The 10533-nt window shown below is 40.7% G+C and overlaps 1 protein-coding gene across 6 annotated transcripts in view; it reads right to left on the bottom strand.

The window, feature by feature from the left end:
- Positions 1-291: 291 nt before the first annotated feature.
- The window catches only part of Eif2a (eukaryotic translation initiation factor 2A), a 36105-nt gene continuing 25863 nt past the window's right edge, over positions 292-10533 (bottom strand). For 4 of the 6 annotated variants that reach the window (XM_015486902.1, XM_048793961.1, XM_048793962.1 and 1 more), the window contains 3 exons: positions 6822-6950; positions 5763-5828; positions 4641-5023 (listed from right to left, as the gene is read on the bottom strand). In XM_015486902.1, coding sequence (XP_015342388.1) covers positions 4958-5023; positions 5763-5828; positions 6822-6950 — 261 coding nt within the window. In that variant the 3' untranslated portion in view covers positions 4641-4957. Of the gene's footprint in view, positions 303-4640; positions 5024-5762; positions 5829-6821; positions 6951-8768; positions 10165-10533 lie in introns of those variants that run through there. The other 2 variants (XM_048793963.1, XM_048793960.1) reach the window with 2 other exon arrangements.

The following is a 10533-nucleotide window of genomic DNA, read 5'->3' as shown; positions in this document are numbered from 1 at the left end:
GAAGGAAGGAAGGAAGGACCAAGAGCCAGTAATCCCAGCAGCTGGGAAGGCTGAGACAGGAGGATCAAGAGTTGAAAGCCAGGGCTGGGGCTGTAGCTCAGTGGTAGAGCACTTGCCTGGCATGGGAGGCACTGGGTTTGATCCTCAGCACCACATTTAAAAAAATAAAATAAAGGTATTTTGTCCATCTACAACTAAAGGCATTGTTTTTTTTTTTTTTTTTCCTTTTTAATACCTTTATTTTTAAGTGGTGCTGAGGATCGAACCCAGAGTCTTGCACGTGCAAGGCGAACGCTCTACCGCTGAGCCACAACCCCAGCCCCAACTAAAGACATTTAAAAAAGTTCAAAGCCAGCCTCAGCAACAGCAAGGCACTAAGCAATTCAGTGAGACCCAGACTCTAACATTAGTAAGTGACATTAAGTAACTTAATCATGCCTCCATTAAATAAAGACAATGGCCTCAGAGTGGTGGCAGTACCAAAGATGGAAACAGACCGAGAATAAACACAAAGGTGACATGACCCAGCAATCTCACTTCTGGTTTACCTGGTAGAGATCACAAGGGGTGCAACACCTGCATAAGGATGATTATTTTCGTGTTATTTTGTATTCTACAACAAGGTGAGTAAATTTTTCTGTAAAGGTACAGAGAGTCACTGTGTCAGGTTTTGCAAGAACACAATTTGTTGCAACCATGCAACTCTGCAGCAGTGGCAGGAGCAGTGTGGACAGTGTGTTAAGGGGTGCGCATGGCTGTGTTGGCCCCAATGTCACGGCAGAGACTGAAATCTGAATCTCACTAAGTGATTCTGATTTCTCAACCATCTGAAATAGAAATCTACTCTGGGTTGGGCAGGATTTAGCTTAAGGGCTGTAGTTTGCCAAGCCCTGTCTTCCAGCATTGTGTTGCAAAGGCTGCATAGTACTCCATTTTATCATGAGCTTGAGCTTGATACCACGGAACAATGAGCATCCTACTGAGTGTGTTTAGACTGGCAGAATCCAAACTGTGGTGACATACAGAGGGAAAACAGCAGGACTGCAAAATCTCCACCCCTGTTTATGTGGGGAGGGTCTGAATAGTAGATTCTTTCTAGGTGCCAATCATGACAACATGGTAAACCTTAAACAAAAAGCATTTTTTTTCTACATAGGGCACCCATAACAGATACATGTCATATCTCAGTTTCTCACATCAGGTTGGAAAGGTGTGGACGACGAAAGCAACTCAGGACATGACAGGAAGCAGGGAACCCCACTCACTAGGGCAAAATATAAGCCCCAAAGCACACTTCAAGGACCCACCTCCATCAGCCTACCCTCCCTGCCTATAGTTACCACTCAGTTATCCCTGTCCACAGATAGTGTGTTGGGGAGGTTAAGACTCATATAACCCAAACACTTAATCTCTATACTCTTTTGCATTGTCTCACAACAAGCTTTTGGGGAACAAAGCATATCTAATAGGCCCCAAATCCAAATATCATCAGATTGGGGGTTGGGCTTTAACATAGGAATTTGGGGAGGATACATTGCATCCATAACACATCCCAATGTCTTTCTTATGCCAACTTAATATTCAAGTGTCCTACGGACAAATCAACATGTTGAACTACAAATGGCGCTACTCTCTGGCAACCAGCCCAGTCCTGGGTCCATTCCGCAGTCGTGCACTCATCAATTACTCCGATCGAATGTCCATCACATTCTACACAAATGATGGGAGGATGCTTATACCTGACAAAAGAGGGAACTAATTAGGTTAGTCAAAAGTAGAAAACATGTAGTCCTAGATGCACCACAGGATTGATGTTTTCTGATGTAAACCAAGAATAAACCTCATAAGAAACAGTGATACATATGTACCTTGACTTAAGATTGGGCCACATCCTGATAAATATTTTAAATGGAAAATAAGTTCAAAATATGTTTATATCCCAATAAAACCCATCATGAAGTTGAAAATAAGTTGAGCCCAGGGACCACCTGTACAGTGAATATTATATCCCTAAGGCAGGCTGTAATACATGTATATTTGACACTTTCTAGGGATGAACATACCCAACAGAAACAACTTCACTTGACTCTTCCCTGTCTTCAGGATGACCCACACCGTGGGCGTCTGAATATCATAGGCTCCATCCAGGGTTCTCAAACTTTGCTAGCACACTGGAATCCACTGGGGAACCTTAGAAAAATATGGATCTCTATCTCTAACACAATATATTCTTATTTAGTTGGTAAGGGGGATTCAGGCATTCGAAATTGTGAAAGCTCCTGAGTAACTGTAATGTGCAGCAAAATTTGGGAACCACTGGGCCTAATCTTACTGGCCTAAAAATAAAAAATATATTTCTCATTCACACGACAAGTCCAACATGAGTCTCAAGGAGACTGCTTACTAGAGTCACTCAAGACCACTATTTATGACACTGTCTTTTCAACCCCAGGCCTCAGGGACCAACACAGCTGGAGAGAAGGCATGAAGAGCCACGGCTCACAAATGCTTTTGCTTAGAAACAAGACACCATACTTCTGCCTACCATTCCATGTACTTACTTCGTACTTACCTGTGCCTAACTGTGGGGAACTGTGGTTCTCCACATGCCCAGGAGAGGAGAACAGGAAACAGAGAGCATGGGTATCTCCTACATTTTCACATCACCATACACTTGAATGCTTGCCTTTATGATGTTCCCTGGCCACATCATTTTGTTCCAAGTCTTGAATCTTGTCTTCTATTTCATGTCATGAACTAATTTATAAATCTACAAATAAATATATCTACAAATAATCTGATATTTCTAAATGATACATATTTCTAAATGATACACTGCATTCCTTTGTAACTTATACTGTACCAAATAAACTCTTGTCAAACTGATCCATATAATTTGAAGAAAAAAACATGAAGGCTATTATTTCCAAATCTGGCATGACCTGATGGTTTGCCGCCGAGTATGACCTAAAAAAGCAGGCACATCATGTGGGCTTATTCTCCTCTTTCCCCCTCCTTGCAGAACAAAACAAATACCTTTGGTAAGACTGGAACAGCAAGGCTTGTCACAGTCATTCCTACTTATAAATTCTTTTTTGTGTGTGTGTGTGTTGCTAGGGACTAACCCAAAAGCTCATGCATGGTAGCAAGAGCTCTACCACTGAGCTAAATCCCCAGCCCCACTACTTATAAACTCTTGCCAGTTTGCCCAGATTTGGATACTAATGCAACTAAACAGGTGGATGAGCCCAAGAATTGTTTGAAATCTTACTTGAATAAATGTTTTTAATATATATATTTTTGGTACTGGGGATTGAACCCAGAGACACATCCCCAGCCTTTTTTATTTTGAGACAGGTTGTTTTCACTAAGCCTTCGCTAAGTTGCTGAGGCTGATCTCAAACTTGTGATCTTCCTGCCTCAGTCTCCCAAGTCACTGGGATTATAGACTACATTACTTTTTCAAAACCTGGGATATACCCAATTCCAGAACACAGATAAGCACCTATACTTTGTTTAAGTATGTGTATATATGTTCAACCTAGTTTTAAAAATTAAACGTGCAATCCTATGCACCAGGTGAAATGATACATTGACATTATTATGGATTGCATATATATAAAACGGAGAGGTATTGATACAGAATGAACTCTATAATACTTTAAGGGGAAAAAAAGAGTACACAGAATTGTGGATATACAATTACTTGAATATAGGTATGCCACCCATCTTTAGAAACATCAAAATTGGTCACTGCTGCTCTAGAATACAGGAGACACTTTTCATTTATGCCTTTGTGTGCTGCTTAAACCATTAAATATTCCATATAAGCTCTTCCTACAGAGGACACACCAACTAATGAGAAGAAGGACAAGCAATCGAATAGAGAAACGCCAAAGGAAAAGGACAAACAACCCAGCAGAGTGGTTGATGCTTTGTAAGTGCAGTGATTCAGGAGGTTGAGGCAGAAGGACTGCAAACATGAGGCCAGCCTCATCAACTACATAATTTCTTGCCTCAAAATAAAAAGGGCTGAGGATGTATCTCAGTAGTAAAGGCCCTTAGGTTTAATCCCCAGCACTGCAAAAAGAAAGAAATGAACCATGCCCTTCAGTAACACCAAATGAGTGTACAAGGGCATGGTGTCTAAGCAGTGCATTGCAGTGACCCACAGCACACTGGGTTCACACTGCCTGCATTAGGATCTCATATCCAACTTTGTGACACTGGCATCTATCTCACAGACTTGTTATGAGAATTAAATAATTTAACACATACTTTTTAAATTTATAAAGAACGTTTTACTCAGGATTGAATCCAGAGGGACTCCACTACTGAGTGATATCCCCAGTCTGTTGTATTTTATTTTGAGATAGGGTCTTGTTAAGTTACTTAGAGGCCTCACTAAGTTGCTAAGGCCAGCCTCAAACCTGCTTTCCTCCAGCCTCAGCTTCCAGAGTTGCTGGGATTACAGGAATGTGCCACCATGCCAAGCTGTAACTACTACAGGATGGCTGTTGTTTTTGCAGTGTTGGAGGTTGAAACCATGGCCTCAAACATGTTAGGCAAGTGCTTTTGCTCTACCACTGAGCTACAAACTAGCCCGATAAAAAACTTGACGAATTTAAAGGCAAAAACAGTTAAATTTAAAATGTCTTTATTCATTTATATAGCAAATACTGTACCCTACTTAAAAAAGTCTCTCAATCTGTCAACTTAGCTAAAAATCTCATGTATCTTTTTTCCATCACATATTGACATGATACAGGATGCAGGATATAGAAGTCAATTTAATAGACATTAAATAATTTCATACATATTCGGAATCTTGTACAACTCCTTAAAATTATAGACCAACATTAAATATTGGCACATGGATATTCCATGAACACAAACAGGTTTCACAGAAGATGTGCTTGTACTGGTTTATGGTAACCACCTTGCTTTCTGTGAATCTTTAAATACCCAATTCCAAATCTTCCAGCTCCTGGAGAAGGGCTTTCTCTTTTTGAATTTTCTCCAACTAGAAAAGTTTGAAACAGTAAAATTATTAAATAGGAAATAAAATAATTATTGCCTGTATAACTGAACAAACTTAGAGGAGATTAGAGAAACCACTTAGAGAAGGAGGATTGCTTATACTTTATCAGATCTACTGATAAACAGATAAAAAAACATGTATAAGAACCAAATTCTAATTTGATATCTATGGTGAATCAAAAGGGCAAAAGACAGAAGCTATCTCACTATGTCCCTTCAGTCCAGTGAAATTCCCATTCCTCATTTGGGCTCAAGAGTGCTGAGGAGAGTGGGCAGGCAGCACAGCAGCAAGAGCCACAGGAAGGGAGAGACCCCACATTTGCCTCTTCTCTTCTAAAGAGCAGTTCCAGCACCAGTGCCCCCAGGAATAGCGGCTCACTTGCCATGATCTACATCCACTCTTCGCAGTCTGACACTGGTCCAAGGTGACCAGTAAAAGAATCTGGCATGCAGGGGCTGGGGATGTGGCTCAAGCGGTAACACGCTCGCCTGGCATGCGCAGGGCGCTGGACTCGATCCTCAGCACCACATAAAAGTAAAATAAAGATGTTGAGTCCACCCAAAAACTAAAAAATAAATATTAAAAAAAAAAAAAGAATCTGGCATGCAGTTTCCAAAACAAGTTAAATCCACATGCTCATTTTCCTGATGAAATAATTGCTTGTAATAAACATGGAATGAAGGTAATGACTAAGAGACCAAAGGAAAAATGAAAAAAATACCTGATTTTTTTCTAGCTGCTTTCCAGCTGCTGCTTGTTCTTTCAGTTGTTCAATAGCTTTCAGTTTCTATAAATATCAAACAGGGGTCAAGAGGAAGAAAAGTCATGTCCTCATGCAAATTTTCTTATTAACAACTCAATCATATGAATATAAAACTTGAATAAGGAGAATTTTCTGACATTTCTATCAAGAATGGCCTGTGAAAATACTGGGGTAAACTAATTTTTTTTAAAAGTTAAATATAAGACCACGTATATTAGGGCTAGGAATATAGCTTGAGGGCACAGGACTTGCCTGGCACACATGAGGCCCTAGGTTTCATCCCCAGCACCACCAAAATACAAAAATAAAACTGTACAAGTTAAAACATGAGATTTGGCAAAATATTTTTTCAAGCTTTTAATTAAGTTATCACTAAATACATCACTTATTTTGCCATTTGTTTTGACATCCATTGTACCTGGATGACGACAGGCCTTATGAGTGCTGGCAGCAGGTACTGGGGAATGGAGTCTGGGATACATCCCCACCTGGTTTATATTTTTTATTTTGAAGGAGAGTCTTGCCAAGTTTTCCAGGCTGGTCTTGGCCTCTCGATCCTCCTGCCTCAGCCCCTGAATCCCTGGGACTGCAGACACGTCCCACCATGTTGGACTACAATTGAGGCCATAAGAGCAGCTCACATACAGCTAGACAAGGTTCAGAGACCTCCTACCCCACAGGGGAAATTTCATAAATTAATAAACTTCTTCAACTTAAAACTGGGACAAAATATCACCGGTATCTAAAGAAATAGTGAGTAAAGTATCAGCATTTTCTGTACAAATGCACATTATTTCTTATTACTCAAAAAAATTAATGAAAGTAGCCCTTAAGCATTTGTGATGAAAACTAAAATGAGTGCTATCCTAATTACAGTAATTCATAGTGAGAAAACAACAAAGCAAGCATCTTGGCTCCCTGTTGTTGGGCAGCTAAGCACTGCTATTTTTCTGGATGTGATTCTCGAGTATATTCTTTTCAACACACACATCTGCTTTTCATTTAAAAGTCTCTTACCTTCTTTAGGTTCCTGATTTTTTTGTCTACTTCAGGGTCACCAGAAGTTGCCTGGGAGACGGTGTTCCGAGATGTGCTCTGCGGAGCAGGAGTTTGTGCCACATCTGGACTCTGGTCATTTTTTGCTTCCTACAGGAAATATTTTTAAGAATTCAATTTTAAAAATGAAGACATTAAAGCATTTCAATCCACAATCTTGACATGTAACATGAAAGCCAAATGTCAATTTCACCTACACTTTATTATTTGAAGAACCTGGATTAAAGGCCTCGTGAGGCACTTACGTGTTCCCATAATGACCACATCGGAGGCTCTTTCGTGTTCCCATAATGACCACATAGGGGTGCACCAAGAGGTTCCTTGACCAGTACTCTGGGATGTGCCACCGTGTTGTGGATGGTTTGGGACTGCAGAGGGCTTTGCTGATGAAGATATGTCACGTCTCGCTCTGTGATACCCTGCCAGCATGCAGGTATGTCACCTCTCGATCTGTGATGCCCTCCCAATGCACAGAGTGTGTAGGGGCAGTCCGTGTAACAGAGGGTGCTAGAAAGAGAGCAGCTCACTGCTCACCTCCAGACTAGCTCAACTCTACAGCCAGGTACCAGGGAAGGCTGCCCTTTTCCCCTGCATGCTCTCAGTACGACCAGACCTCTGACTCCCTCTAGCCTCCACCCTCCTTGCTGAAGGACCACCTGTGAGCCACTTTCACATCCCCAAGGTGCCGTACACTCTTGCCTCCTTGCCTCTATATACACTGTCTCATGTTTAGAATACTTCCCCACAAGTTACCTGCTGGCCTACCCAGCCTCTAGGCCTCCTGGGAAGTTCCCACACCGCAGGTCTGGGTTAGCTGCACCTATCCCAGGCTCCCCACCTTGGCAGGTACTCCCCAGGACAGCTGGCTCCCCAGCACAGCACTGGCCTGAATGCATACGCAAAATAAATGAAAAGAGCAAAACCACAACTCTCCTTTGTAATTATAAGATACGTGCTTTGACAAGAGGAGGAAAAAAGCTATTCAAGTCTTTCCAGGCAAAGGTTGGGTTGCTCTTCCTTCTGAAGGTCAACAGAACACTGAGTGCCCCAAGCCTTGGAAACCTTCTGGATGGGAAATTCTTAACTCCCACTGCATCCCAGGAATAACACAGATAGGGTGTTACTCTAGTTCTCCAACTCTAAAAGAGCCTGCCTAAGATTTTGTAAAGAGGATAAGATTGTAGTCATTTTTTTTAAAGGCATATTGGTGTCACTTTTGTACATGGCAAGAAATATTAATTCCTTTCCTATTATGTGAAAACACACTATTAAGCATGTATTCAGAAAGAAAATATTTAGTTCCCCTCCCCACCCCCAGTACTGGGAATCAGACCCAGGGCCTAGAACATGCTAGGTAAGCACTCTATCACTGAGCTACAGCCTTAGTGCACCCCCGCCCCTGACTTTAATTTTAAGATAGGGCCTCCCTAAGTTGTCCAGGCTAGTCTCAAACTTGCTATCCTCTTGCCTTATCCTCCCAAGTAGCTGGGATTACAGGTGTGTCCCTTGGGCTCAGTGTTAGTTTCTATTCTTAAGGAGCCTATGAATTTTGATAATGTAAAGTCTGGCATTTTTCATTTTTTCGTAATATAAAAATAGATGATAGAAGTGGCTTAAAGAAGAGGATGGATATTTTGTCCATCAACATTCATTTCTGGTCAGGTATAGTGGTGCACACTCGTAATCCAAACAACTCAGGAGGCTAAGACATGAGGATCGCAAGTTCAAGACCAGCCTCAGTCACTTGGCAAGACCTTGTCTCAAAATATAAAATGAAAAAAGGGTCGGGGATGGAGCTCAGTGATAAAGAACCCCTGGGTTCAATCCCCAGTACCCAAAAGAAATTTTAAAAAAAGAAATCAATTCTGATATCAGATAAAAATTTAAAACTTTAGTTATTCGTAATGAGCTGAGAATGTATCTCTTTTCTAGGAAGAAAGATTAGTTATAAATGTGAAAAAATGTTAAAATTAGGTAAAACATGAAATTTAATTTTCTACCACAAACTAACCAAAAGTAAGTGAAAATGTCTGCTTTATTATACTTAAATTCTGGTCATGTGTACATGAAAAGATTTATTTCTTAAGTCTCAACTCTTTATGGTAAAGTTGATAAGCTGAGAAAATCATAACCTGACTATGCTATTTTTGGTTATTTAATTCAGTCAGGATTGGAAGATCTAGGCAGGGTACGATCCTGTCTTGGGCCATTTAGCTCCACTTAATCACACAGCCGTAACTTTTACTGACTCTGGCCAGTCATCTTAAAACGCACTCACAGAGTACCTGCAAGGTGAAAACTCTCTGCCCACCGGAACAGCAAAGAGCACCTCTGTAGACAGGATCAGTGGCACCAACAACTGTAGGTGTCTGTATGGCTTCATGGATGCACTGGGGGACTTCTGTAACTACTATGCTTTAAATTAATGGCACTATTTTTTCTTTTTTAAAGAGACACAAAGACTACCTTTAAGAAAATTTAACTATTTTAAAATTATTTTTTTCTAAATAAGACATACTGATTCTGTAATCTCCCCCAAATTTTATGTGCTCATATATCAGAAAAGCATACAAAATAAACAACTAATATTTTATCATAAAAGAATCTTCATCAACAATGATCATATTAAAATACCTTTTGATAAGATGAAGAAAATTTGCTTATGAAAATAGGATTCTAAGTTAAGTAGATTTCAGAGGGACCCTCAATCTCCAGGAAGAGTAATCTGACCTACCAGTGTTTGTGAAGACACCGATTTCTGGTAACAACCAGCCCCAGCACAGATCCCTACCAGGAGGACAAATTTGCTTTTATACAAATCTAATGCATAGAATGGATTTTTCTTTTTTACTTAAAATAACCTAAAGGTGATCTTTTAAGATATTTCTGGAGATGAAACATATTAACTACAAAAGAGAACAATGGTGTTTTTTAAAAGCCCAGATTTTAGCAGAATATGGTTACATAATGTAATTCTCTTAAAATAGTACTCCTATCAAAAAACCTAAGCAACCTAGGCCTGTTACCAGCAAGACTGAACGAATGATACAGCAATTAGCTGCTAAAAATCCATGCCACTGTTCTGGTCTGAATGTTGGTAGAGCTTGATGGGAGCGAGACTGACAGGCAGGGCTGTGGGAAGTGAGTAAGCCAGGAAGACTCTGCCTTCAGGAGTGGATCAGGATTCTTAAAAGCCTCAAGGAGCTCCCTGGACTCTTCCATCACAGGAGGACACGCAGAAGACCATGTCAATGAGAAACAAGACCCCAGACACAGAGTCTGCCGGTACCTTGTTTTTAGGCCTCTAGAAATATGAGGAATGAATTTCTATTGTTTACAAACCCCAGTCTAAGGTATTTTCTTACAGTACCCACTCTATCTGAACCTAAAAATGCAGTCACTATGACCTCACTAACCAGACACTCCAGCCAGTATGTTAAAGACTTGATGCTCAGGGTGGTGCTAATGGGAGGAAAGATAGCCTTTAGATGGTGGAGTCAAAGGAAGATTCTCAGGCCACTGGGGACATGCTCTTGAAGACAGTAGGATACCAGCCCCTTTCTCTTCCTCTCTATTCCCTTGCTCATGATGAGGTGAGCAATTTTGCTCTACCACAGGTTACTACCATGATGTACTACCCACCACAGGTCCAAAGCCATAGGGCCAATAGATC

Source organism: Marmota marmota, unplaced genomic scaffold, assembly GCF_001458135.2.
Source record: "Marmota marmota marmota unplaced genomic scaffold, marMar, whole genome shotgun sequence".
Lineage (NCBI taxonomy): Eukaryota > Metazoa > Chordata > Mammalia > Rodentia > Sciuridae > Marmota > Marmota marmota.
This window is presented reverse-complemented; position numbering and strand designations above follow the sequence as displayed.